Genomic DNA, 27,798 nt, shown 5'->3' on the forward strand with positions numbered 1-27,798 from the left:
CGAGGCTGCTGGCAGAGATGGAAAGCACAAGGGAAAAGAAAATAAAAATGAAATCTCCTTCAAGTGCCTCTCTGGCTCCGGGGCAAATGTGAATATCTCCGTAAAAGGTACAACAATTTTTCTCTATTAAAAAATAGATCATCAAAAGGGAGAAGCTGGTGGAGGCACCAGGGACCACTGAGGTTGAACAATGTAGAGAAAATCCATCTGCTTAAAAAACACAACAACAATTGAGAGAAAATATTCATTTCTAAGATAATTTATTCCAATCTCTCTCTCTCTCACATCCCATCCTTCACACAGTCCCAGTCAGGGAGGGTTTATGGCTATTTTTTATTGGATTTTAATTGTTTTTATAGAAAAATACACATGCAAATAATATATATATATACTTCAGCGCTGAACATTTCTTTTCATGTTGGAAAAAAAAATAATAATAATAATAAAGAAATGAAGGAGGATTTGGGAAAGACCTGAGTGGAGACAGAGACAGGGAAGGCCACGGGGATGGGATGCTCCAGGAGCTGCTCATGGTGCAGCACATTTTATCCAGCAGGAAGGGGTTTTTGGGATGAGGGACCAACATCAGCCCCTGATCCCAACAAAACCCCTTCTCCAGTGACTCTGCCCAGGTTTGGGAACGGCCAAGCTAAAATTGGTGCTGGATTTGTCCTTCCTACAAGACCCAGCACAGATCCCATCCCCAGCAGCAAGGGAAGCCCAGCTTAGGTAAAAGCATCACTTTGATGCTTGGAAATGACACCAGAAGCCAAGAGCTAGGTGGAAAAATTATCCTTTTATGCTATTTCCTATGGGATACAGCTGGCAGCACAGGGAAAAAGGGATTGTTTGAAACCTGGACTCGTGTTTCAGGGTGATGGTTTTGGGGTGAGACTGTTGGACCCTTGGCTGTGCAGGGCTGGGGGTTTCTGCTCCTTGCAGAGGGGAGCAGTGATGTCCCCAGCAATGTCCCTGTGTCCCCAGAGATGTCCCCAGAGATGTCCCTGTGTCCCCAGCGATGTCCCTGTGTCCCCAGAGATGTCCCTGTGTCCCCAGAGATGTCCCCGTGTCCCCAGCCTCTCTGCAAACACCGTGCCAAGGTCCAAGGGATAAAACAGATCTGCAGCCCCTGGAGCAGAGCAGGAGGTGTCCTTTGGACAGGGCTGCTTCAGGTTTGATGGATGAGCAGCTGGAGCAAAGGAGGGGGCAGAGAGGAGCAGCCTGGGGAAGGAGGACATTAATCTACTGCCACAGGATGCCGGGAGGCTTTGGGAAATGTCACAATGCAGCAGCATCCCCGCCCTGACAGGGCAGCAGGGAGAGGGATGAGGTTTTGTCATCTCCTCCCAAGGCAGGCAGAGCTCCTCTGCCTCTGCCTGCAATCCTGCCCAAGGCCATGGCTTTTTTCCTACTGATCCAGGCTAATGATATGGAGCAAAGTGCTGTCCCTCTGCCCAGAGGTGCAAACCCACACGGGCAGCACGGTGAAGGCTTCCCAAGGGAAGGATTTCCCTCCAGCTCCCAGGGAGGGTGGCAGCAGAGCTCTGCCATCCCCACCTCTGTCCCCAGCAAGGCGCCACCCTGCCCATGTCCCCAGGCAGTGGTGACACCCAGCAGACAGCACAGAACCTGACTGAGGGGTGGCTGTGGTCCCTGCCATCACCTCCAGCATCATCAGCGAGGGGGCTCCAGCAGGGAAAGGCAGCCTTGGATCCCTCTGGATTTACCACCAGAGCCCTCATCATGGGAGTGCTGCTCACTCAGCACCTGGGGGCTGCACTGCCACGCTCTTCCTGCTTTCCCCTTGTGTTTTGTTTTGCTTTTTAACCAACCAAATTCACTTTTGGGAGCATCTACTCCGACAACAGAGGCGGGAGGGTCTGGCGAGGGCGGGGGCTGCTTGGCTCCTATGTCTACAGGCTGCCCTGGGGCAGCTCTAGAGTTTGATGGACGATCATGCAGGTTTTATTGCAGCTCGTGGTGTGGTTTGGTTTGCCGGTAGCCCAGCTGCAGTCTCAGGTAGCCCCGGGGTGGGCTCCTCTCCCTCCCCACCTGGCCGGCCGCCGTCTCCGCCTCTGCCCAGCAGCTACTCCGGGGCCATCTGCTCGATGTGGTCACTGAGCAGCTTGTATTGCTCTGGGAAGGAGAGAGAGAAGGGCTCAGGGAGGCTGCTGAACCACCCCATCCATGCTGCATCCCCCCAGAATTCCGGAATTCCAGCTGCACATGCCCCGGGCTCTGCCCTACCTTCGTCCAAGTTGCCGATGGTCGCCTGCTTCTTCAGGAAGTCACTGCAGAGCTTCTTGTTGAGGCCAAAGGCCAGCATGTTGTGGATGAAGGTGCTGAGGGAGGAGAGAGAGGTTCTGGGTGAGAGAATGGCCAGGAAGCCCCTTCTTCCCCCCACCTTCCTCCTCCTCTCCACAGCCCCTTGCATGGGATGACGCTCGGCTTGGTCCCTTTGGGTGTTCAACAGAAAGGGCAGGAGTGGTCCCAGGGAGAAGCATCAAAGATGCTCTGCACCATAAGGGATGTGCCCAGAGGGGGAACAGCTGGAGGTGTCCCCAGGGGGGTCCCCATGCCCTGCTCACCCCAGCTGCCCGAAGGTGATGTTCTCGTTGAAGCGCAGGCTGTCGTCGCGCTCCTCCTGCGTCATGTGGCACCACTTCTCCCTGCAAGGAACAGGCCACTCTGGCACCACTGCCACCTCAGCACCCCCTGCCTGCTTCCTCCCACCCTGGGCCACGCTGCTGGAGGACAGGAAGGCACCAAGAGCCCCTTGGAGCACGGGAGAGCCCCTGGGTGAGGTGCTGGGTGTTGGATGAGCTCACAGCATGGATCCATCTGCAGAGCTCCTGCCCTGGAGCAAAGCAAGAGATGCCCCAGGGAAAAAAAAAACCTTATCCAACCTTGGCTTTGCCTGGAAAGGCCCTGATTAAGAGCTAAAAAGAGCATTGGTCCCTCCAGCACAGAGCTCACCGTGGCCACGGGGAGGAAGCAGGGGTGGCCACCCCAGCATGGCTCTGCTGAAGCCCCCCAGCCTGGGATGGTGACAGGGGGACACCAGGCAGCTGTCCCTCATCTCCAACTCCCCAAATCCCTGCCAAGGTGCTCCCCAAACATACCCCCCCCTCAGACAGGAGCTCCCACACCCATCCCCGCAGGCCAGCAGTGCCCTGAGGCTGCCCTGGCTCCCTGCAGCTGCAGCAGCACCTTCAGGGCTGCGGGGGCTGAAGCTCTGGGTGTTTGCAGCCAGCTCTGGGCAGGGGCAGAGTCCCCACCCCGGGGATGAAGCCTGTGCCACAGGGATGTCACTGGGGTGGTGGCAGCAGGGCCCAGTGCACGCATGCCAGGGAATCTACAGCTCCAGGATGTGAAGGCAGCCCCTTCCCGAGAACCAGGTGAGGTTACAGCCAAGGATAGGAGGAGGAGAAGTGAGGAGAAACAGGGACAGGCAGAAGAAAAATGGAGGAGAAGGAAGAGGAGAACACCAGGAGAAGAAGGGACACTTGTAGCTGGCCAGAACAGCAAGCAGAAGGAAAGAGCTGTGCTGGGGGGGAAATTGAGATATAGGAGATCTCACCCAAAATTCAGAGAGGCTGGCTCAGCCCCAGTGGGCCTGGAACTGGGAGAAAATGGGTGGTCAGACAGGCTGACCCCACCAAGGGAACCAGTCCCCACTAAATCACCCCAACCCAGATGTGCAAAGTGCTGAGCTGAGCCTGCAGCCAGCAGCTCATTGTTTACAGGGCTCTGGAAATGCACACAACATGTTTCAGGGGAAATTTTTTAAATAAAAGAAGGTGTAATTTCTCTCAGATAAAGCTTAGGATAACAAATAAAACACACAGCCAAATGCAGAGGCTGAAAGGAGAGGGGAAGAATTGAATTAAGGGGCTTTGAAATCTGGAAGCAGAACTTCACAGACCCCACTGGCTCACTTACAGAAGAGGCATGTTTGTAACTCTTTTTTTCCTGCCTTTTTATGTTTTGGAGGGAGGAAGAAGGGAGAAAAAACATTATCAAAGTACTCAACAAAAAATCTGGCCGTGTTTCTGGCTTATTACTGGAGAGTAACATGCCTGGGAAGGGAGAAAACCCACATGTGGCTCCACTCAAAGCCTTTGATGTTCACCAGCAGGACAGGAACAGGGGTGATGAACCCCCTGGGCTGTGGGGTTTGATTTTGGGTACCAGGGAAGCCTTGCTGTGCCTGGATGCGCTGAGAAGTTTCCATCAACTCCTTTCTCTTCCAGCAGCAGCAGCAAACACCAGTAGTGACATTTACACCATCCCTCAGCCAGGACATTCCTCAGCCACACAGAAAATTCACTGCCAGGCTTCCAGAACTCCTCATCCCCTTGCTGATGCCATCACCTGGAGGGATTTGCCCCATTCCCCTCACTCCAAGGGAGCAGTGACCGCTCCCAGCTCGTGGCCCCAAGGACACGCTCCCAATTGTGACATGCAGCCCTCCCCATCTGCAGTTTTAATTTTGTTAAGGGACGGCAGCAGAAAAGCGCATTAAAAATGGAAAAGGAGCAGCTTTTCCAGCTGGCAAAGGATCCCCAGCACCTCTAAGTGGCAGCAGAAGCCAGGAGCAAGCAGGAAGGACAGGAGAGGGGGATGCTTTCTACACAAAGAGACTCAGTTCATGCCCAAAAACCTGCCCAGAGGGATGTTCCCAGAGAAATATCACAGCTTGAAACCATTCAGGCTCCTTTTTAAGAGCCACATGAAAGAGGAGCCGATCTAAACCCCTCAGGCCCTTGGGGAGGGCGATGCTCACGCTCAAACCTCCATGGAGAAAGGGCCTTGCAGAGCCCCCCAAAACACATCCCCCCGTCCCCAGGGCAGGATCTGGACCTGAAGGGAGCACATGGACACTAAGGAAGGACAGGGACAGACACACCTCTTCTCCTCTTCCTCCCCAGGGTTCCCTCTGGAGCGGCGGCAGAAACGGGGCCCACAAAGGTGGCGCGAGAAAAGGACATGCAAGACACAGGGGCGGGGGGAACGGAGAGAGGAGGAGATGGAAGAAGGTTGTTAGAGGCAGAGAGAGAGAGAGGAAAGAGAGAGAAAAAAGAGGAGTTTAGTTGTGATTCCTTCCCCCCCTCCCCTGCCCTCCCCACCCAGAGGAGGAAAATCCTCCCCAAAGGTCTCGCAAAAGACAAAGCTCGGGCACCCCAGAGGTGTCCTGGCCACCCCAGAGGTGTCCTGGCCACCCCAGCACAGAGGTGGCCTCAGCCCCATCCTCATGGATCTTCTGGGCATCTGCCACGGCCAATTTCCGACCTGGAAATCTGGAATTCCAAACCCAGCCCCAATCCCAGCAGGGATTTCAATCCTCAGCTCACTGTAAGGACTCTGCATCCTCTCCAATGACTCGGGGGGGTCACCACCACCTCCCAACCCCCTGAGACACGCAGGATTCTCCAGGCTGCAGCTCCCAAAGCTCCTTTGTCAGCCAGGCTTGCTCCAGCTCAGCCATCAGATTAATTGGGAGAGGCACTGGGAGCAGGGAGCAGCTGCCGGTGGCGTCTGTCCTTGTGAGGCACTTGCTGCTGCTAATTTGGGGCTTAATCAGAGCAAATGCAGTTATGGCCACGCTGCTGCTCTGCAGGCTCTTCCCTGCGTGCTTGGGAGAGAAAAAGGAAAGCAATAAAGGGGAAAACAGGGATTGATCCGAGAGCTGAGGCTGGCACAGCATCCCGGGGCGTGAGCCAGGGCTGCTGCGCTCAGCTCGGGGTTTGGGGCACACAGAGGGGGCTGGCAGAGCTCTGAGGTGGGGAAAGGGGCAGCTCCAGGGCTCCAGGGAGAGCTCAGAGCCTCAGGCACTGCACAGACAGCAGGAGGGGCTGGCTGGGAGTGGGAAACTGCTGCCGGGAGAGGAGGGAGAGGCCGGAGCCCTCACACAGCTCCGGGTGCAGCAAGACATGGGCACAAGCTTGGTGAGTGTCTCACCCACTTCTGCACCCCCTGACGCGAGCAGCCCCATCCCTGGCAGGTTTATCACAGTTTTGGGGGCTCCCCAGCTTCTCTCCTTGCTGGCTGCTGCTGGGGACAGCTGGGACATCCCCTCCATCCTGGTGGCTGCACCGAGCACCTCCCAGACCCAGTTTGCCACCTCCCTGCTGGCAAACTCAGCACCAGCAGCCTCAGCCCTGGCTGGGATTTCTGAGCACATCTCTAGGGTTTGGTTCCCCCAGAAATGCTGCACAAGAAGCAAAAACCCCATTCCTGCTCCCAAAGCCCTGCCAGGCTGCAGATCTCACCAGCACTGCCCAGTGCTCCCGGCAGGATTCCAGTGGGGATGGAAAGCAGAGCATTTCCCCAGGGCTGGACGAGCTCAGGGCTGTTGGGGGGAGCTCCCTGAGGGGCTGGAGGGGACACAGGGTGTCCTTTTCCCACAGGGACGTGTCCTACCTGGTGGTGGGGGATCTCTTCCTGCGCTCGCAGTGCACGGCGTCGAAGAAGGCGGCGTTCCAGAAACGGAGGTTGTGCCTGCAGGGAGGGAGGGAAGGCTGGGAATGGCTAATTGGGATTGATAATTGGGTACCACAGAGTGCCCAGAGCAGCTGTGGCTGCCCCTGCATCCCTGGCAGTGCCCAAGGCCAGGCTGGATGAGGTTTGGAGCAGTCTGGGACAGTGGAAGGTGTCCCTGCCGTGGCAGGGTGGGATGGGATGGGATGGAATAATGGCATGGAATAATGGGATTTAACCCAAACCACTCCAGGATTCCCCAGTCTCACCCATCCTGTCCCTGAGTCCTCCCAAGGGTCAGGGTGGGCCCAACAAACCTGGCAGATTTCTGCACCAGCCCTTTGGTGGCTGCAAACGCTCTCTCATTAGCACAAGGGACGTGCCAAAGCCAAGGCCAGCTCTGTTAGGGGCACTGGTGACCATCTGGGGACACATGGACAGCAGGACAGACCCTCCCCAGGCAGGGCCAGCTCATCCAGGGGCTTTACCAGATCGGCTGCTGCTTGAGGTGCATGTACAGGTAGATCTTCTCCCCTTTCTTCTCCTCCTCTGGGCTCTGCAGGGACACTGTGGGGACAACACAGTCACACACCAGCACATGGGGGACTCCCAGCTTCCCACCCACGTGTGGATTTTGTGCTCTGTCCCAGTTTGGTAGCTGAGCAATGGGATGGGTTGCAAACCAAACACATCCCTGCAATGGGGGGAGCAGCTCTGAGTGCCCTTGGAGGGCAGGGATCAGCCCTGAGGATGGCAGGGATGTCCCAGGAGGATCCTGGAGGGACTGGACCACTTTGGGAGCACTCACAGGTGCTGGGGGAGACTGCTGCACCACCAAAGCTCAAGGCAGTGGGTGCCCAAACCTCTGCAGCCTGTGACACTGAGGACAAGATCCTCACAGGACAAGAGTTGTGATTGGAATTTCAAACCTAATCCCAAGGGATTCCAGCCTTTCCACCCCTCTCTCCTTCCCCAGGGGTGCCATGGCCATTCCTATTTCACTGGCTGCACTCACCTGTCTTCTTCAGCTTCTCCTTTGGTTTGTCTTCACCTTCTCTGTGGCACAAGAAATCAATGTCAGCCCCAAAAATCCTGCCCCCCCAACAGCCCATGGCCCCCTGGCAGTGGGAACCTCATTTGAGAGACCCCCTGATCCCATGCCACCGTCCCCAGGGCCAGAAAGTGACAAAGAGACAGTGAAACAGTGACATCCCTCCCCTCACCACAGAGATGATGCACAAGCTTGGAACCACATAATTCTGTGGCTGTCTCAGTTTTGAGACAAATCAGGAGCAATCAGGACAATGGCCAAGGGAAGCAGGACTCTCAGACCACGAGGTGACAGTGACTGAAGACGGGACCAGGCTCTGGTGGCCATGGCAGCCCCACGGTGGCCTCACACCCCATGGTGCCAGCCCAGCCCCCCAAGGGAGTGGTACCCACTCGCTCTTTTTGCTGCCAGGACCCTTCAGTTTGGTCTCCAGGCCCCCGAAGAAGCCCTTGACGTTCTCTGTCTTGGCTGAGGTGTTTTTCAGCAGCCTCTCTGCAATGTCCTTCTTCTCAGCCAGCCACGTGTTGGCTGACTTCAGGTACGAGTCGATGCTGCCCGTGGGCTTCTCCTTGGCCTCCAGGGGCAGGGCCTGGGGCTTCCCTGGGGAAAATGTGCCAGGAGCTCAGCGGGCACACGGCCCTGAGTGCTGCCAGCTGCTGGGGACCTGCATCCAGCTCCAGGCTGCACCACCAGGAGATGGGAACACCCCAGATCCCATCCCAGCTCCTGGAAGTTTTTATTTTTATCCTCCCCACTCCCATTTTGGACAGAAAATCCAACCCCCCTGTGGAGGAGCAGCCATTGCACACCAAACAATAAACCAAGGTGTTTCTGGGCTGGGGTGCTCACATCCCACCCTGGGGGCTGTCACACACAAATATTCCTGGCTGGAAGTGAGCACAAAGCAGCATCACCACCCCAGCAGGAGCTCTGCCAGGTTTGCATGGATTCTGGGCTCTTTTCCACCCCTCCAGCACCTTTCCCATGCACAGGACACATTTCACAGCAGCAGAGCCTCCCCAGGGGTGCAGGCTCCCTTACCTATGTAGTAATAGGTGAAGCACATGGTCATGAGGTTCTTGGCAGGGCTGAAATCGTCCATCTGGTGACACCTGGCACGGAGGGAGGCCTCAGTGAGGACGCCCCGTGATGGGAGCCCACAGAGCTCTGCCCTCAGGGCCTTTTGGACCCTTCAGTTTTGTCTGCAGTTCCCACCAAGCCCCAGAGTGACCCCAGGACTTACTCAAAGAGCACGAGGGCGAAGGACTGCATCAGGCGGTAGAAGGTCTGCTCTGAGACACACTTGGAGTTGCAGCGCTGCAGGGACAGAGCCCAGGACAGAGCCCAGGTATCACACAGCACAGGGACAGAGCCCAGGACCCTCCCCATGGCCAGGGAAAAGAGCCCTCATGGCTGAGATTCCCCTCAGATTAAGCATTGTGCCTGTCTGGGTTTGGGGTATTTATTTTTAAGGAATGGGATGTGTCTGAGTGCTGGTGGGATTTAATTTTAAATAAACCGAGTGAATTCTCTCCCACGTTGCACCAAGGGTGTATTTAACTGCTCAAAATGCATTTATTCACTCCTGTCTGTGGTTCCTCACTTTCCTTGAGTTCCTGCCTTCCAAAAATACTTCTCTGGGGTATGATTCAATCCCCCTGCCCTGAGGCTGTTGCAGGATCCCTGTTCTCCCCTTACCTGGGCGCTCACGTATCTCGCAAACCACTCCCTGCCCTTCCCGTCCTCGCTGCTGCACAGCTCCCCAAACCTGGCCTTCTCCTCCTGGTCCAGATCCTCTCTGCAACAGGGAAAGAATAAAAAACATCATTAAAGCCGAGGATGTGACCTGTATCCCCCCTTGGCATCAGCATCCTGGTGCTGGAGGAAGCAGGGGAAGAGGAGGAGAGCAGCATCCATTTTGTCATCCCTCGCCTTGTGCTGCTCTTTTCTCCCTCCCTGGCAGGAGGGAAACCAAAGGCAGGGGGAGAAGGGAAGAGCCAAGGACAGGGTGAGCAGAAACTGAGCTCCAGAGACAGGCAGGGAGCCCCAGAGCAAAACCAAGCCCTGTTGCTGCTCCTCACGCTCCATTTGCTGCATCCAGCCTGACACGGAGAGCTGAGGGATGCAGGGCTGGGGGCACAGCCAGGGGCTGCCACAGGGTCCCTGGGCACGTGTGGGCCACTGGCACTGCCCTGAGCATCAGTGGGGAGAGGGGATGGGGACAGTGAGCCCCTGGCATGGGAATGGGGACAGAGAAGGGAGGGAAGCTGGGGGTGGGAGATGCGGCCAGGAGAGGAGTGCAAGGCAAAAACCACTGCAGCCATGATATTTTCTGAAAAATTCTTTCCTTAGGATTTTTCCTCCTGAGAAGCTGAGAGGCCTCAGGAACAAAATGTAAACAATGGTTATCTGCTGCTGTGGAATGCAACAGGTGCATCTGTGATTGGTCTCATGGAGTTGTTTCTAATTAATGGCCAATCACAGTCAGCTGGCTTGGGCTCTCTGTCCAAGACAGAAGCTTTTGTTATCATTGCTTCTTTTTCTATTCTTAGCCAGCCTTCTGATGAAACCCTTTCTTCTATTCTTTTAGTATACTTTTAATATAATAAATATCATAAAATAATAAATCAAGCCTTCTGAAACATGGAGTCAGATCCTCATCCCTTCCCTCATCCTCAGACGCCTGCAAACACCATCACAAACCACATCCCCCTAAAGCCATGAAGGGGAAGGACAAACTGCTGCTCCTGGGGTGGGACAGCAGCCAGATCCCTGTCTGTCCTGAGGGATGTGCCTGTCCCTGCTCACTCACCCCCCCGTGAAGATCTTCTCCACATAACCCCGCATGAACTCCCTGCGCTCGTCCCGCGGCGCCGACTCCGCGCTCTGGCCGGACGAGAGGGACTCGTTGGACGAGGAGCGCCGGGGGCCGCCCCAGTGCTGGGGAGAGCCCCCCATGTCGTTCTCGCTGTCTGCTGACTCGGTGGCATCGCTCTCCTCGGCAGCCACGTCCTCTGTGTCCCCCGGGTGGCCATTGTCATCCCCCGTGTCACCGTTGTCATCCCCTCGGTGGCCGTTGTCGCTGAGGGCAGCGGGAGCCGGCTCTGAGGGGTCACAGGCGGGCGTTTCGCTGTCAAAGTCAATGAGGTTCCCTACAGGCACATCCAGAGGGGCCTCCATGGCTCTCCCAGGGGATGTGGCACTGTTGGGGACACTCTCTCCTCGTCCTTTTGTCCCTCACTGGGGCGTTGAGGCCATGGCTGGCAGGATGCTGGCTAAGGCAGGCAGGAGCTGCTGGCAGGGCACGGGTTACCACAGCACATCTGAAAGGCACAAGGGGGACAAAAGTGGGGACAGGACCCCGGGGAGCCACCACCATGGAGCTTGGGCAAGGCCAGCACCCACAGTGTCCCCAGGATGTCCCCCAGCACTGAGGTACACACAGAGCTGGCTCCTCTCCAGCAGCCACGTGAATCAGCAATCCCATGGAATGCTCACACGCTGCCGGCACCGCTCGAGAGGGTTTTCCATCCTTTAGCCCAGAAAAGGGACAATCGGAGCCTCAGCTCCACATGTCACATTTGGGATGTGACATCTCGTGGCCTGACGGGCAGAACTGGGCTGGCAGGAGCCAGCAGCTGGCAGGACACTGGTGGCTCTGCAGGGCAGCCCTGGCATCCTCCTGTCCCCGGCCTCTCTCTGCTCAGGGCTCTGTCTGACCCCGTTGGGAAATGGGATCATCCCGGGGTGGAGCATCCTGGAATTTAACACACATTGAGCTGGGAATGGAAGGGGGATGTTGGACACCACAGGAACTGGAATGGGATGAGGATGCAAAGCTCTGGACTGCAGTTAAGGCGTTTGACACCCCAGATTGCAAAGGTCCTGCAAGGGAGGTACAGAGAGCACGGGGATGGGGATGGATGGGGATGCTCCAGCATGTGCCCATCCTGGACAGTGCTGCAGCAAAAGAGGCCACCCTGAAGCTGTCCCTGTGTCAGAGAGTCACAGAGAACTCCCTGAGGGTGTTTCTGCCCCAGGAGGGGGTGAATTGTAGCGTCTGAAACCCAGCACACACTGCAGCATCCGGGCACAGGAGCAGGGACAGCAGCACAGGTGACAGTGACAAACCCAGGGCACCACGACAGCAGCACAGACACAGCCCCATGCCTTCCAGGGAGCTGATCCCAGGACACAGGCAAGCACCCCCAGAGCAGAAATCCCCCAAAGGACCGATGTCCAGTTCATCAGACAAACAGATCAGGCTGAAAGCAGATCTGACGTGTTTCACCAAACACAGCACAGTGGGAAAACAACCCCTGGGCTGCAGGAGCAGCTGCTCTTCAGCAGCATCCCCCTCCTCCTCTCCTCCAGGGGCCCTGTGGGCACTGGACAGTGAGAGAAACACAGCTCCTTGAGTGGCTGGGACAGCAGGGACAGAGAGAAAAGTCACCTGGGGTGGCAGAAGCCCTGCAGCCACCTCAGCTGGCAGCTTCTGTGCCAGCTTCCCTCACACTGAGCCCCTGGCACACACCTAAAGCTGCTCCCAGGGACACTGGTGAGCCCCAGGGACACTGGTGAGCCCCAGGAGCTGGGCAGAGTTTGGCTCTTGGGAGAGGAGCAGCCCAAGGCTGCAGCACAGCAGGGACTGGCAGGGTTCCCATTCCCATGGGGATCCAGCCAGCTGCAGCCTGGCTCCGTGCCCTGGCAGTGTGACCCAATCCCAAAGCACCCCTCCAGCTGCAGGGACCTGCATCCATCCATCCATCCATGGATCCATCCCTCCATCCATGGATCCATCCATCCCTCCATCCATGGATCCATCCCTCCATCCATGGATCCATCCATCCCTCCCTCCCTCCCTCCCTCCCTCCCTCCCTCCCTCCCTCCCTCCCTCCCTCCCTCCCTCCCTCCATCCATCCCTCCATCCATCCATCCATCCATCCCTCCATCCATCCATCCATCCATCCATCCATCCATCCATCCATCCATCCATCCATCCGCCTCCATCCCTTCCCACTCCCACAGCAGCTGCAAAGTCCCTTTGGCACTGATGGAGAGAAGGTTCCAGGGAAAGCTCAGAGCCCCTTCCAGTACCTAAAGGGCTCCAGGAGAGCTGGAGAGAGATTTTGGATGAAGGCATGGAGTGACAGGACACAAGGAATGGCTCCCTCTGCCAGAGGACAGGGTTGGATGGGACATTGGGAGGGAATTCTTGTGGTGAGGCCCTGGCACATGGGAAGGAGGACTTGGAGTCCAGCCCAGCAGCCCCAGGAGTGCATCCTGCTCACAGGGGGAGGGGAAAGGTTTAACCCCTCACTGCCCAGCTCATGTTAAAGCCCTGCCCTTGAGTGAAGGCCACCAAGGTGTCCCAAGGTGTTGGCAGCCGCCCAGGTTCCCCCAAAAGTTCTCAGCACAGAGCCCAGAAGAGCTTCAAACCCAAAACCAGCTGTAGAACCAGCCCTGTCCCCACTCCCCAACCTCATTGCTCCAGCAGGACAAATCCAGGGGAGGAGTAGCCAAAATTCCAAAGGAGAGCCTCAGATCCCACAGCTGGCACTCATGGACTCAGCTCAGCTGCACATCCCAGCACAGCCCAGGGGGTTCCATGCCTGGCTGGGTCAAGTCTGACAGTAAATGAGGGCTCTGGAATAAAAAGGGATTTTTAGGCTGCTTGGCAGCCTTGATACAACATCATGAGCTCCAGCATCATCCTGAAATTCAGCAGTTCTGACTTTAACCATGAAGCTCAACCAGACAAGTGGAGGCATCAGCTCAGGAATAAAATCCATGAATGTGCTGAAGCCATGCTGTGAATGCCACAGGAAAGCCATGGTGCCCTGAAACTTTGGGAAATGCCTGATTTTACTAAAAAGGAACGCTGGGGTGAATGTGAATGATTCACCTACAGCTGCACATTGTGCAAGCAGCTTTTATCCATGACCTGCCCTTGAATCCGGCATTCCTGGCTGGACCTCCCAGCATCCCTAAGCCCTGCATGGAGTTTTCCCTGGGGGCTTTTTCCAGGTGCTGAGGTCAGGTTTGAAGTTTTCCCCTCGGGGATTTTTCCAGGTGCTGAGGTCAGGTTTGCTGTGGGGCCTCAGCGATTCACACCTGGGAACTGGGATCCAATCCAATGGAAATCCCAGTGGGGAGCAGGGCTTGGCCAAGCTGTGCCCCAGCTCTCCTCTCTCTCCAGCCCAATGCTCTGCTCCCAGCCTGTCCCCAGAGCTGGATGACAAACTGAGATAATAATCCCTGTTATCAGCTCGGTGACACTGCTCCAACCCACACACTGCATCCTGCACGGAGACTGGAGCTGTCAGGGATGACTAAAAACTGTAATTAAAGCAAAGAAACCTCTGCCTGCCTCCTCCTGGCCTCATCCCTGCAGGCTGGCACCCAGACACGGAGTGCAGGAGCTCTGAGAGCCCCTGTGGGCACTCAGCTCATGGAAAGGGGTAAATCCACAACTGATGTTGCTGCAGGACTCGATTTGGCAGCACAGACGGGACAACTCTGCTCGTTTGGGCAGAGCCAGAGCTCTGCAGAGAGCCCTGCTACTGTGTCCATGATAAGGGCTGCCTGCATCCATGCCAGTGTTCCTGTATCCATGCCAGGGGTTCCTGCATCCATGCCAGGGCTCCTGTATCCATGCCAGGGGTTCCTGCATCCCGCTGCTGTGCGGGGGCGAGGGATGCTCACCTGGGCAGCACCCGGCCCCAGCCAGGGCAGGGTTTGTGCCCTGTTCTGCTGCACAGGTGATGCCAACGCATCTCACGGCTCTGTGCCAGCTGTGCCAGGCACAAACCCTTCCCATCCTGCAGGAAAGGGGGCAGAACGCTGATGCCTGCAGAGGAGGCAGTCCCGGGGACAGGCCGGGAGGGATTTTTGGTGTCACCGCTGCTCGGGGGCTGGCAGAGCGCCACTGCTCGCTGCTGGCATCTCTCCACGCTGCGGCCCTCCCTGGAAACCCTCCCTTGGCCCATCCACCCCGGGGGCTCGCAGTGCCCTGGCACGGGTCTGGCACGGGAGTGGCACTGCCGGGGACAGCCGCTCTGCCCCGCGCTGCGCCAGCCCGGCCCTGCAGGGCACCCTGGGCACGGCTGAGTGAGCGCCTGCCAAGGGAAACTCGGTGTGCCGGCCGGGAACAGCGTGTGTCCCGCCGGGAACTGGTCAGTCCTGTTCCCGTGTCCCTGCCCCGGGCAGAACACACCGGCACGGGGGCACGGACCCGTTCCGTGCCAGAGCCCCAAACGCGCCCGAGACCCGGGGGTACCGCGCTTACCCCGCTCCCAGCGCCCCGCTGGATTTAAACACACAAACCTCCTCGTTTAAACTCATCCTGGCGCTTTGCAGAGCCGAAATTCCCCTGGCTGGGCTGGGCACAGATCCCGGGGCCGGGATGCGCTCCCGGCTTTATCGGGGAGGCTCCGGCTGTGCCCTGGCCAAGGCACAACCCTGCTGCAGCCCTGAGACCCCCTAAAATAATGCCCTGCATGCCAGGGGGTACCTGAGAGCGGTGCCAGGCGGGGCAGAGACCGCACACGCTCGGTGCATGCCAGGGTCCGCTCCCAGCCCGTCCCGAGCCGCACCGGGACCCCAATCCCTGACAAGGGAGGATTTTGGCGTGCGATACCTGTAGGTTTATAGCATCTATTCCCCATCATCACCTCCTCTCCCAACCCCAGCGCTGGGAGATCCAGGCGGATCCTTCCCCTCCCCAAGCCCGGCTTTGGCTCGCTCGGAGCGCTCCCAAACCATCACCCAGCCCTCGAAGCGGAGCCACTTCCCGGCCACCCGAGCCCGGCGAGCTCCCAGCTTGCCCTGCTTCCCTTCCCCGAGCGCCTTTCCCTTTCCCCCGCTGCCATCAGACACCAGATGGCAGCTCCCCGTCCGCCTTGCGAGGAGAATTAAATGTCCCTTTAATAAACCCGAGCTGCGCAAGCCGGGCTTTTGTGCGAGCTGCGGTTTCTCCTTTCACACTCCGCAGCCTCGCAGCTCCCACACAGCCACGGCCACATCCCCAGGGAACCCCAAACCGGGGCGATTTATTCCGCAATTCCCATTTTTACCGGGCTAAAATTCCTCCCGTACCAGGGGGGCCGTACCAGGCTGTGTTTTGGAAATGATCTCCCCAAAAAGCACACGCGGGGATGGAGGGGGGGGGTTCCCTGCCCCGACCACCCTCAGCCCCCCATTCCCATGGGAAATGGGGAATTCTGTTTCCAGCGCCGGAGGGGGATCCGGGATGGAGCCGGAGCTGCAAACGGAGCCCAGGAACACCGGGAGCCCCCGGGCACGATGGCTGCACCCCCTGGATGCTGAACCCAAAACCAGCTGGGGCAAAAAAAGCGGGGTGTCCCCCTCCCGAGCGGGATATGGGCTCAGAAAAACGGATTAAAGCCCAGCCGAGCGCAGGCCTGTCCCCAGGCGGGGTCACGGCGCCATCCTCATCCTCATCCTCCCTCCTCCCTTACCTGCAGCCGGGAGCCCCGCAGCGCCTCGGCTCGCCGCTGCCCCGGCAGCATCCGGCAGGCCGGGGACGGGCGATGCAGGGACGCGGGGACGCTGCTGTCCCTCCTTCCTTCCCTCCCTCTCTCCCTCTCTCCGTGCGGAGCTCCGGCGCTCCCGGTGCCCACGCGCGGCTGCGCGCTCAGCGCCGGGAGCAGCTCCCGGTGCCACCCGGGCACGCTGCGCTGGCTCACGGAGCCCTTCCTGCGGCACACGGCCCAGGGAGGGAGCCCCACCCGGAGAGGGAATCCCCATCCTCCCCCAAAACCGGCCCCTGTGCACCCTATGTCGAGAAAAATTAGGTGGGACCCCCCCATCAGAGAGGAGTTCTCCACGCTGTGGTGGATCCCCAGAGCCCTTCCCGTGGCACACAGCCAGCATTTCACCCGGGGAGCGATCCCCATCCAGAGAGGGAATCCCCATCCTCCCCCAAAACCGGCCCTTGTACGCCCTATATTGAGAAATATTAAGGAAAATTAGGTGGGATCCCCATCAGAGAGGAGTTCTCCACGCTGTGCTGGCTGCCCAGAGCCAGCGTTTCACCCAGGGAGCGATCCCCACCCAGAGAGGGAATCCCCATCCTCCCCCAAAACCAGCCCCTGTGTGCCCTATATTAAGAAGAATCAGGGGGGATCCCCATCAGAGAGGAGTTCTCCACGCTGTGCTGGCTCCCCAGAACCCTTCCCACAGCTCACAGCCTGGGGAGAGATTCCCACTCAGGGAGGGATTCCCCATTCTCCCCCAAAACCAGCCCCTGTGAGCCCTATGTTGAGAAATATTAAGGAAAATTAAGTGGGATCCCCATCAGAGAGGAGTTGTCCAGCCTAAAGTAGCTGCACAGGCAAATATGGAAAATATGGACCAAAATATTGTGGGGTCCCCATTAAAAGGGGGCCAAAATTATCTTAAGTCCCTGCAGGTGCAGATGGGAAAAAATATTGAGGAAAATGAGGTGGGGTGTTCATTAAAAAGGGATTCTCCAGCCCAAACCAGCCTAAAGTGCTGGCACATGCAGATATCCCAAATATTAACCCAATATCTTAAAAGAATAAGGTGGGGTTCCCAGAAAAGGGAGATTTTCCAGCCCCAAACAACCTTACTACCTGCACTTGCAGACATCCCAAATATTAACCAGAATAAGGTGGGGTTCCCACTAAAGGGGGATTCTCCAGCCCAAACCAGCCCATCCAAGCCCCTGTGCACCCTGATATCTGGGATATTCAGGAAAGACATCCACATCAAAGACAAATTCTCCAGCCCAAACCAGCCTAAGTTCCACCACATGCAGATATCCCAAATATTGACTAAAATAAGGTGAGGTCCCCATTAAAGAGAGATTCTCCAGCCCAAACCAGCCTAACTACCTGCACATGCAGATATCCCAACCATTAACCAGAATGAGGTGGGGTTCCCACAAAAGGGGGATTCTCCAGCCCAAAACTCCTTGTCCAAGCCCCTCTGCACCCTGACAACTGGAATATTAAACCATAATAAGCAGGATCCCCATCAAAGGGGAATTCTTCACCCTTTCCCTCACCTTTAGCTGGTTTTCAGGCCTCCCCAGCACTCAGCTCCCTGAGGATTGGGAATTATCTGCTCTGCCCCTGCCCAGCTGAGCCACTCCGGGGGAAAAGGCTCAGGTGAGAGCAGAGGTGGGGAGGAGGAACTGGGTGGGAGCAGCACCAGGACAGGTCTGGCTTCTCCCTGAGCCTTGGGAGGAAAACTGCAGGGGTTTCATGGGCAGACATGGGGACAGGGCAAGGCTGAGCCCCTAGGAGGGATGTTCTGGGCCAGGCAATTTTGGGGTGCTCTCAGCAAAGGGGAGTCTCTGACACAAAGAGAAACAAACGAGTTTAGAGAGGAGGCCACCAAGAGGAGCTCTGCCCTTGCCAGCCTGTGCCAGCTCTCCCAAAAGGACCCTGGCACTGCTGGATTCATCCAGAGGAGTCTCCCTGAGGATTTGGGGGAGCAGAGGAGGCTGGAAACCCCCATATCAGCACAGGATCCCTGCTCCTGCTCATCCTCCCCACGCCAGCATCACCCCAACGCTGAGCAGAGCCCTTTTCTGTGCATCAGAGCATCCCCCGTGGACAGGGCACAGGAGCTGCTGCCCCAGCACACCCTGCAGTCCCACTCTGGTCCCCAAGAAGAGGAAAAAGCAGCCAGCAAAAACCTCCCCCTGTGGAGCAGGGAATTGTGATCCCAGGGAAACCCTGCTGGGGTGGGGAATGCAGCACCCCTGGCACAGCCCGGCCAAAGCTGAGCTCTGCTGCCCAAGGGCACCCCTGGAAATGAACCCCAAGCCTCAGCTGGGTGGCGTTCAGTGCTCTGGAGGCGGGTGAGTCACTGCTGCCACGGAGCATCCTCGTCAAAGGATGGAATTAGCGTGAAACTGCTCTTTGTCCCCTCCATCCCCAACCGGGGATGCTGCGCACCCATCATCGTCATCATCATCATCACCACCCACAGAGGGAGCAGCTCCCTGTGACACAGCTCAGCAGGAACCCAGGAGCATCCCTAATTGCCTGCCTGCCCTGGGTGATTGTTGTAATTAAGGCAGACTTCAGGAATTGCAAGTGACAGGGGAAAAAACACCCCCAGTTCTGACAGGGCACCACGGGAGGGTTCGGTGCCTCCTCCTCACCAGTCCTTGTTGTTTGGTTGGTTTTATTCTGTTTATTCTGCTCCTCACCCTGGGTTTGCAGCATGGCAGGTGGAAATCCTGGGAGCTCACACATCTCTGGCACCTGGAGATGCTCCAGGCCCGGCTGGACAGGGCTTGGAGCAGCCTGGGGTGCTGGAAAGGGCTGGAATGGGAAGAGCTTTAAGGTCCCTTCCAAACTAAACCTAAAATTCCCATGGTTGTGTGAGGTTTTGTGTCTCCTCCACCTCAGCTCGCAGCCCTGCCTGGGGATTCTTCACCTGAGCAAGGGGAGGAGAGGCCCCTACCAGGGACAGGGTGATGTCCCCATCAGGGACCAGGTGATGTCCCCATCAGGGTGACAGCTCCATCAGGGAGAAGGTGATGTCCCCATTAGGGACAGGGTGATGTCCCCATTAGGGACAGGGTGATGTCCCCATCAGGGTGACACCCCACCGTTCAGGGGAAGCAGATTTTGTGGAAGTTCCTGAAGCATTGGGTAATTTTTTGCCTCCCAGCCCTGAGCAGCAAGGCCAGGGGAGGAGCTGCAGACCCAGGAAGGGCTTTGGTGGCAGAAGGGTCCCGGAACCACAAAATGTCCTGAGCTGGGAATGACCCCAGGGGTCATCCAGCCCCTGAGTGAGCCTGTAAAATGCTGCTGTGAGGAATGAGATAGCAGCTCTGATAAAAACCTCAAACCCTCTGATAAAACCCCCAAAACTCTGATGAAAACCCCAAACTTCTTATAAAAACCCCAAACCTCTGATAAAATCCTAAAGCTCTGATAAAAACCCCCAAAACTCTGATAAAACCCCAAAACTCTGATGAAAACCCCAAATCTCTGATGAAAACCCCAAATGCCAGGCTCTGTAACACCCCAGGCCAGGCTGCCCTGTGCACAAAGAGGGGCAGCTCCTCGGGCAGGGCTGTGCCAGCAGAGCCAAAGCTCCTGGAGAGGGACAGGGACAACCAGAGGCTCCAACAGCACCCAGCCACAGCCCCAGGATGGATTCATTTGCACCAGGATGAATTAATTTGCATTAATAGCAGGAAACCACCCAAGCCCCCCAAAACAACTCACCCTCCACCATGTCAGGGCTCAGAGATTTGGCTCAGCCTCCCAAGACAAGGAAGATCTCAGGTTCCTGGTGCTGCTCTGAGCTCCTGGCCCCTCAAACCCAGCACCCAGAGCAGCACAACGCAACCCCAGCGTTGCCACACCAGGGCTGGTTGTGACACAGCTGCTGCAAACCTGAGTAAGCTGCTCCTGCACGCTGACCCTCTGCAAATCCCTCCTAATCCAATCCTGTTTGTGGCTTTAAGCTGGACCCTCCCATGCTGGACACTCCAGTTTGCTCCACACTTGGGGAAATCCTGGGATTTTCTCAGTGCTGGGTGGGGATCTGATGCAGGAGGCACCAGTGTCGCAGACATCTTTTATGGAAAATCCTTTCCTTGGGATTTTTTCCTCCTGAGAGGCCTCAGGAACAAAATTTAAACAATGATTATCTGCTGCTGTGGAATGCAACAGGTGCATCTGTGATTGGTCTCATGGAGTTGTTTCTAATTAATGGCCAACCACAGCCCAGCTGGCTTGGGCTCTCTGAGACTCACAAGTGTTTGTTATAATTCCTTCTTTTTCTGTTCTTAATAAGCCTTCTGATAAAATCCTTTCTTCTATTCTTTTAGTATAGTTTCAATATAACTAATATAATATATTATTATATATTATTATATATAATATATTATATATTATATATAATATTATATTATATAAATAATATTATATAATATACAATATATAATATTATATATTATATAAGAGATACTATGTATTATATAATGTATAATGTATAATGCATAATGTATAATGTATAATGTATAAATAATATAATATAATATAATATAATATAATATAATATAATATAATATAATATAATATCCTTCTGAAACTCCATGTTCTGAAGCATGGAGTCAGAGCCTCGTCTCTTCCCTCATCCTCAGACCCCTGTGAACACTGTCACACCCCAGAGCTTCCTTCTCCTCATGTCTGGAGGTGTTTGGGGACGGGGACCTGCACTCCCAGCTCCACATCCCCTGAGTGCCACCTGGGCATGGGAACCCTCCCCCTGTGCCAGCCTGGCACAGCCAGGGGTTCTCTTTGCTCGGTTCTCATGGTTTAAAGCAGAGATTTCTCCTCCTTACCCCAACAGAAGGGAAGAGCAGGAGGAGACAAACCCTGCTCTGACCTGCAGCTTCCCCCACAAAGCCCAGCTGGGATCCAGGTTAGGAAAATGGCCCCAGGCCAAATTATTTTGGTGTGATATTCCCACAGAAGGTGCCAGAGCCACATTCCCACCCCAAACCATGGCTGGGGATGCTCTGCCCTCCCCGGGGCCATCCCACAGATGGATCCCACGTGGGGAGGACACAGAATCGTGGGTTTGCCCCAGGCTGTCACAGCCTCTGTGATGCTGATTGCTTCAGGGAGGGAAAACCCTGCCCTGTGTCCCCAGGGCCAGCAAACATCTGGCACCACACTGTGACAGAGCAGAGCAGCTCAGCCAGGAGGATGGAAATGCTACAATTACCCTCAGCCTGCCTGGAATCTGCAGCAAAGTCCTGACACAGAGGAGGAAATGTGTTTTATCTTTCCTAAAAGGAAAGCTGAATGTATTTACAGAGGGAGACACAGGTGGAGAGGCTGGCACAGGCTGGAGCAGTGGGAATGGGGCTCCTCTCCTCCAAATAATCCTGGGTCTTGTTTGGATTCATCCAGCTCAGTGCAGGAACATCCTCAGAGATCTGCACCCTGCAAGTCCCCATGGAGCTGGGGAGGAGCCCCAGCAGGATCCAACCCGTGCCAAACCAGCCCCAGAAGGATCCAACCTGTGCCAAACCAGCCCCAGGGGGATCCAACCCGTGCCAAACCAGCCCCAGAAGGACCCAACCCGCGCCAAACCAGCCCCAGAGGGATCCAACCCGTGCCAAACCAGCCCCAGGGGGATCCAACCCGTGCCAAACCAGCCCCAGAGGGATCCAACCCGTGCCAAACCAGCCCCAGCAGGATCCAACCCGTGCCAAACCAGCCCCAGGGGGATCCAACCCGTGCCAAACCAGCCCCAGAAGGATCCAACCCGTGCCAAACCAGCCCCAGCAGGATCCAACCCGTGCCAAACCAGCCGCAGAGGGATCCAACCCGTGCCAAACCAGCCCCAGCGGGATCCAATCAATGTCCTTTTCCTGATTTTATTCCCAAATCCTGACAAAGATTGGATCCACCTGACCCATCCCCTGCTGAGGTGTCACCTCTGCAGTCCCAAGGGATTCAGCATCACCAAGGAACAGGGACAGGGACAGGGAGGAGAGAAGAACCTCCATGCAGGGAATGACTTCATCCCCAGGGAATCCCATCCCTCACTGGTTTGCACAAAGACCTTCCAAATTCATGAGCAAATAAACAAGAATAATAAAAATAACAGCAAAATAACTGAATTCACTCCAGGCATGGAAAGCAGCTCAGGGTCTTGCAGCTCTGTGATGGGGTGAGCTCCTTGCAGTGGGATCAGAGGGATGGGATGGGATGGGATGGGATGGGATGGGATGGGATGGGATATCAGTGCCAGTCACCCCAAATGACTACTTTTTAACACACACCCAAATCTACCCAAACCAAGCTCATTTTGAGCTGAGATGTGGAACAAGATGCTCTTTGAGGTCCCTTCTAACCCAAACCATTCCATGACTCTCTGATTTCACACCCCAAGCTGCTCCCCTGGCCAGGCCCCCGGGCTCTCTGCAGTGTTTGTGTGCTGTAATTTCCCTTCCAGCCCCAGCAGTGACTCCTGGAGCTCTCTGTGTGTGTGTGTGTGTAAAACTCCACCCCACGCTGGGTAAAACCCCAACCAGGAATTCCCAAACTCATCCTTGGAGGCAGCAATTGCCACTGCAGCCATCTGCGAGAGCAGGAGCCAGGCAGTGCAGGGACAATGCAGGGGATGGATGTGACACTCAGGGCCGTGGATGTGACACTCAGGGCCGTGGATGTGACACTCAGGGCCGTGGATGTGACACTCAGGGCCGTGGATGTGTCACACAGGGCCATGGATGTGTCACACAGGGCCATGGATGTGACACTCAGTGCCATGGATGTGACACTCAGGGCCGTGGATGTGACACACAGGGCCATGGATGTGTCACACAGGGCCATGGATGTGACACTCAGGGCCGTGGATGTGACACTCAGGGCCATGGATGTGACACACAGGGCCATGGATGTGACACTCAGGGCCGTGGATGTGACACACAGGGCCATGGATGTGACACTCAGGGCCGTGGATGTGACACACAGGGCCATGGATGTGACACTCAGGGCCGTGGATGTGTCACACAGGGCCATGGATGTGACACTCAGGGCCGTGGATGTGACACTCAGGGCCATGAATGTGACACTCAGTGCCATGGATGTGACACTCAGGGCCATGGATGTGTCACACAGGGCCATGGATGTGACACTCAGGGCCGTGGATGTGTCACACAGGGCCATGAATGTGACACTCAGTGCCATGGATGTGACACTCAGGGCCATGGATGTGTCACACAGGGCCATGGATGTGACACTCAGGGCCGTGGATGTGTCACACAGGGCCATGGATGAGCCCCTGGAGAGGAGCAGCAGATATTCCACAATTTAGGATCTCTGCTCACTGAGGTTTGCCCTCCTCGCCACACAAAGTGATGCAAAAAAATTTCCAAACTACAGCAAATTTCCCAACTTTTGCCACTCCAACTTTTTGCCATTGCCGATTGCAGCAGGGATGCCACAATTTGGGATCTCTGAGGCTCGCCCTCCTCACCACCCAAAACAGTGCAAAACCCGCAAATTTCACAACTTTTTGCCATTCCCTGCTGCAGCCCAGCCCCCGATATTCCCTCCCAGCAGCTCAGCCCGCCCCGGGGGGACCCCAAAATTCTCTTTTTACCTCCTGGCCCTGGGGCTGCTCCTTCCATCGGCGATGCGGGACAGGGACAGAGAGAGGGACAGACACACGGACAGGGACGGACACACGGACAGACGCACGGACAGACGCACGGACAGACACACGGACAGACACACGGACAGACGCACAGATAGACACACGGACAGACACACGGACAGACGCACGGACAGACGCACGGACAGACGCACAGATAGACACACGGACAGACGCACAGATAGACACACGGACAGACGCACGGACAGACACACGGACAGACACACGGACAGACGCACGGACAGACGCACAGATAGACACACGGACAGACGCACAGATAGACACACGGACAGACGCACGGACAGACGCACGGACAGACGCACGGACACTCCTGCCGGCCCTGCCGCCGAGCAATGATTAATTCCAGCTCCGGGTGACAAAGCGAAAGCCAAACAAGGCGAGTTTGTCCGGGCTGTCCCCGCTCGCTGCTTTCCCCGGCCCCGGGCGCCGCCCGCAGCTCCGGCGGGACTGGAAGGACCTGTCCGGGCTCCTGCGGGGCCGCCGGGCACGGCACCCACGGGAAAGGTGTGGCACGGGTGTGGCACGGGTGTGGCACGGGCCAGCAGGGCTGCTGTCACCGCCTCCGGGGCTGTCACACACACCCTGAGCACGGCAAGGGGATGGGGACACGGGGGAACGCATCCCGCAGCCCAAAGAGGAACACGAACCTATCTCAGCCCCAAATTTCTGATGAAAACGCCAAAACTCTGATAAAACATCAAAGTTCTGATAAAAAAATCCCAAAGCTCTGATGAAAACCCCAAGGTTCTGATAAAAACCCCAAAGTTCTAATGTAAACCCCCAAGTTCTAATAAAAACCCCAAAACTCTGATGAAAACCCCAAAGTTATTATAAAACCTCAAAACTATGATAAAAAACCCCAAAGCTCCCATGAAAACCCCAAAGCTCTGATGAAAACCCCAAAGTTCCGATGAAAACCCCACAGTTCCGATGAAAACCCCAAAACTCTGATGAAAACCCTAAAACTCCGATGAAAACCCCGAAGCTAAATTCCCTGGGTCTGCTCAGGGAATGAACACATTATCCCCATTCCATCCCACATTTAATAAAAACCCCAAAGTTCTGCTTAAAACCCCAAAACTCTGATGAAAAACCCAAAGTTCTGATAAAAACCCAAAGTTCTGATGAAAACTCCAATGCTCTGATGAAAACCCCAAAGCTCTGATAAAACCCCAAAACTCTGATAAAATCCCACAGTTCTGATAAAAACCCCAAAGCTAAATTCCCTGGGTCTGCTCAGGGAATGAACACGTTATCCCCATCCCATCCCATCCCATCCCATCCCATCCCATCCCATCCCACATTTAATAAAAAACCCCCAAAGCTCTGATGAAAACCCCAAAACTCTGATGAAACCCCAAAGTTCTAATAAAACCCCAGAGTTCTGATAAAAACCCCAAAGCTGAATCCCCTGGCTCTGCCCAGGGAATGAACACATTTAATCTGTCCTTGAGCCAGGCTGGGCCTGGATACCCCTGACTTGTTCTGAGACCCCAAAATGCTCGAGGAGTAACCCCAGGGATCCCCATCCCAAACCCAGAACCTCTGCGATGCCCCAGGGCAGCACAAACAGCACAAGCAGGGGGAAAAAACAGGGGAAAAACTGTGGGAAACACAGATTTACTTCATCCTGATATTTAATAACCTTTACTGTGCTCTGAGAAGCAGTTTTTTGGCAGCACAGCTGGAAATTCTCCACCTTAGCAAGGAGAGGATTTCCCTGCAGGCTGGAAAAGCTTTGGCAGCTGCTCCATCCCCTTATCACAGACCCCAAAAAGCTCCAAACCCTGTGGGATGCCAAGGTCGGGGTGGCTCTTCCTGAGCTCTTTGGGATCCCCAGAGCATCCCCGGATTCAGCACGGAATATTCCAGGGATCGGAGCCGAGCATGAGGCGCTCACCGGGCACGGGGGAGAGGCGAGGAGTTAATGGGGCTGCAATTCCCGCTGCCCCCATCGTTAGGGAGGGAAAACGCAGCCGAGCAGCCCCGCTCGGATGCACAGGGTAATTTGTTTCGGGTTTAATGCCGTCCTGCTTCCCGGAGATGGGAAAAGCCTCTGCTTGTATCAGCCCGGGGAAGGTGGGAGCAAAAGGGGGGATTTGGAGGAGTTTTGTGGAGGGAAGAGCTCGGCTGAACCTCTCAGGGCTGAGAGCACCAAGTGAGACATCACCCCCAGGAGCTGCCGGCTAAAAAATGCCTAAAATCAGCTTCATATGGAATATCAGTGTTTTAGGAAGGGTCTCAGCGAGGTTTTCAGGTTCTCCTGCCCACCAAAGTCCCACATTAAAAGCAGCATCATCAAACCCTGCACGGGGCAGTGGTACCACCTCACCCAGAACCATGATAGCAGAGGGAGAAAAATTTTTCCCAGAGACAAATCCCCAGTTTTCTCTGGGATTTAATGCTCTCTTGGAGCCCTGGGCTTGGCAGGAGGAGCTCAGGATTTCCCCCAGCCTGATGCGTTTCCTCCTCGGGGCCTCTTGTTTGTGCAGGTTCCTGTGAGCATTTCCTCCTGCAGGAAAAGCCCCAGGATGGGCACTCACACCCCTGCCTTCCCCAGCTTCCAAATCACCTCTAATTCAGGAGCCAGATCCCCTCAGATCACCCCCCAAAACCTGCAGGGCTCCCCTGCATCTCCTGCAGATCATCCCCACCAAAACCCGCAAATCGTCCCCCCCAAAACCTGCAGATATTCCCCACCAAAACCTGCAGATCATCACCACCAAAACCTGCAGAGTTCCCCTGCACCTCCTGCAGATCGTCCCCACCTAAACCTGCAGATCGTCCCCCCAAAACCTGCAGATCGTCCCCCCAAAACCTGCAGGTCTCCCCTGCACCTCCTACAATTCATCTCCCCCAAAACCTGCAGAGCTCCCTGCAGCTCCTGCTCCTGGCTTTTCATCCTGAGCCCTGCCAGGGTTGGGAATTCCAGCCCAATCTCCGGCTGCTGCTGCTGCTGGAAGAGAGAGAGAAATAATCAAACACAGACCTGGGAGGTCCCACAGCAGTGAAATCGCCGGGTTTTTCCTGCAGGGCTGGAACAAGGAAGAGATAAACCACGTTTGCTCCAGAGCACAGGCAAACAACTGCTTATCACCGGCCTCAAGGCTATTGCAGGGTGTCAGGAAAGTGCAGTTCCTCTCCTCTCCCTGCAAAGGTTCTGTGTTTGGCCCCTCTGTCGCAGGGAGCTGGGGCTGGAGAGGAGCCAGCCCTGCAGAGCCCCTTCCCTCCCTGCACACCCCAGGGAAGGGATGGGCTGCAGGGGAAACTGAGGCAGCCCTGGGTCAAGCTGCAGGATCACCCTGGGCTGGCTCACTGAGAAAGATCCAGGGAGAGCCCAGAGCCCCTGAAGGGGCTCCAGGAGAGCTGGAGAGGGACTGGGGGCAGGGATGGAGGGACAGGACACAGGGAATGGCTCCCACTGCCAGAGGGCAGGCATGGATGGGATACTGGGAATTAGGAATTGTTCCCTGGCAGGATGGGAGGCCTTGGCTGTGGGTGCCCCATCCCTGGAAGTGTCCCCAGGACAGGGCTTGGAGCACCCTGGGACATGGAAGGTGTCCCTGCCATGGCAGGGGTGGGATGGGATGAGCTCTGGGGTCCCTCCCAACCCAAACCATTCCAGGATTCTGTGATAACCCAAAGCTCAGCTGCAAAGGGGCAGAGCCAGACCTTGTGCTGGGTTTTCCAGTGACATTCTAGGGGTCATTTTCAGGCTGGAAAACGATGAATCCTGTGTGCCTGAGAGGGATAGAAAAAGCCCCAGCTGGCCTGACCCAGTGAGAGACCCCCATGTCCTTCTGCCAACACATTTGTGACACTCCCTGTGCCCCAATCCCCTTGGCCAGAGAGGACAGAGCCATCCCTTTCTCCCTCCCTCCCTGGCTCCCCTCCAGCCCTCCCCAGCCCACCCCAGCGAGCTCCATCTCTCCCCTGCAATGCCCAACGCCAGCAGCCAACACACGGAAAAAGCCCATTTGGGATGATCCCCCTCTGCCCAAGTGTGAGATCGCTAATTGAGGGTAAAATTCCATCCAGGCTCCCGAAAATAGCCCGAT

The 27,798-nt window shown here is 56.2% G+C and overlaps 1 protein-coding gene across 3 annotated transcripts; it reads right to left on the bottom strand.

Moving 5' to 3' along the window:
- Nucleotides 1–286: 286 nt before the first annotated feature.
- On the bottom strand, nucleotides 287–23,839 carry KIAA0513 (KIAA0513 ortholog). Of its 3 annotated transcripts, none has more exons than XM_058813516.1 (13): nucleotides 23,669–23,839; nucleotides 10,344–10,854; nucleotides 9,230–9,329; nucleotides 8,775–8,848; nucleotides 8,573–8,643; nucleotides 7,924–8,131; nucleotides 7,496–7,536; nucleotides 6,969–7,047; nucleotides 6,424–6,501; nucleotides 4,910–4,939; nucleotides 2,589–2,669; nucleotides 2,248–2,342; nucleotides 287–2,136 (listed from the first exon to the last, which is right to left on the bottom strand). In XM_058813516.1, exons 2-13 carry the CDS (start codon nucleotides 10,709–10,711, stop codon nucleotides 2,087–2,089), a joined length of 1,275 nt encoding a protein of 424 aa, XP_058669499.1. In that variant the 5' UTR covers nucleotides 10,712–10,854; nucleotides 23,669–23,839; the 3' UTR covers nucleotides 287–2,086. The 3 variants fall into 3 exon arrangements, with proteins under 3 accessions (XP_058669499.1, XP_058669498.1, XP_058669500.1); XM_058813515.1 differs by lacking the exon at nucleotides 23,669–23,839 and adding an exon at nucleotides 16,012–16,118; XM_058813517.1 differs by lacking the exons at nucleotides 4,910–4,939; nucleotides 23,669–23,839 and adding an exon at nucleotides 16,012–16,118.
- Between the last annotated feature and the right edge of the window lie 3,959 nt (nucleotides 23,840–27,798).

Source organism: Ammospiza caudacuta, chromosome 13 (assembly GCF_027887145.1).
Source record: "Ammospiza caudacuta isolate bAmmCau1 chromosome 13, bAmmCau1.pri, whole genome shotgun sequence".
In the NCBI taxonomy this organism is placed as follows: Eukaryota; Metazoa; Chordata; class Aves; order Passeriformes; family Passerellidae; genus Ammospiza; species Ammospiza caudacuta.

Bases quoted from the DNA above. Each gene is read 5' to 3' on its own strand.
- KIAA0513 (XM_058813516.1), bottom strand. From the start codon at position 10,711: ATGGAGGCCCCTCTGGATGTGCCTGTAGGGAACCTCATTGACTTTGAC. The intron at 7,537-7,923 runs GTGGGTACCACT...CTTGTGCCACAG, and splicing joins CCTGGCAGCAAAAAGAGCGA to AGAAGGTGAAGACAAACCAA. The intron at 2,137-2,247 runs GTAGGGCAGAGC...TCTCCTTCCCAG, and splicing joins CATCGGCAACTTGGACGAAG to AGCAATACAAGCTGCTCAGT.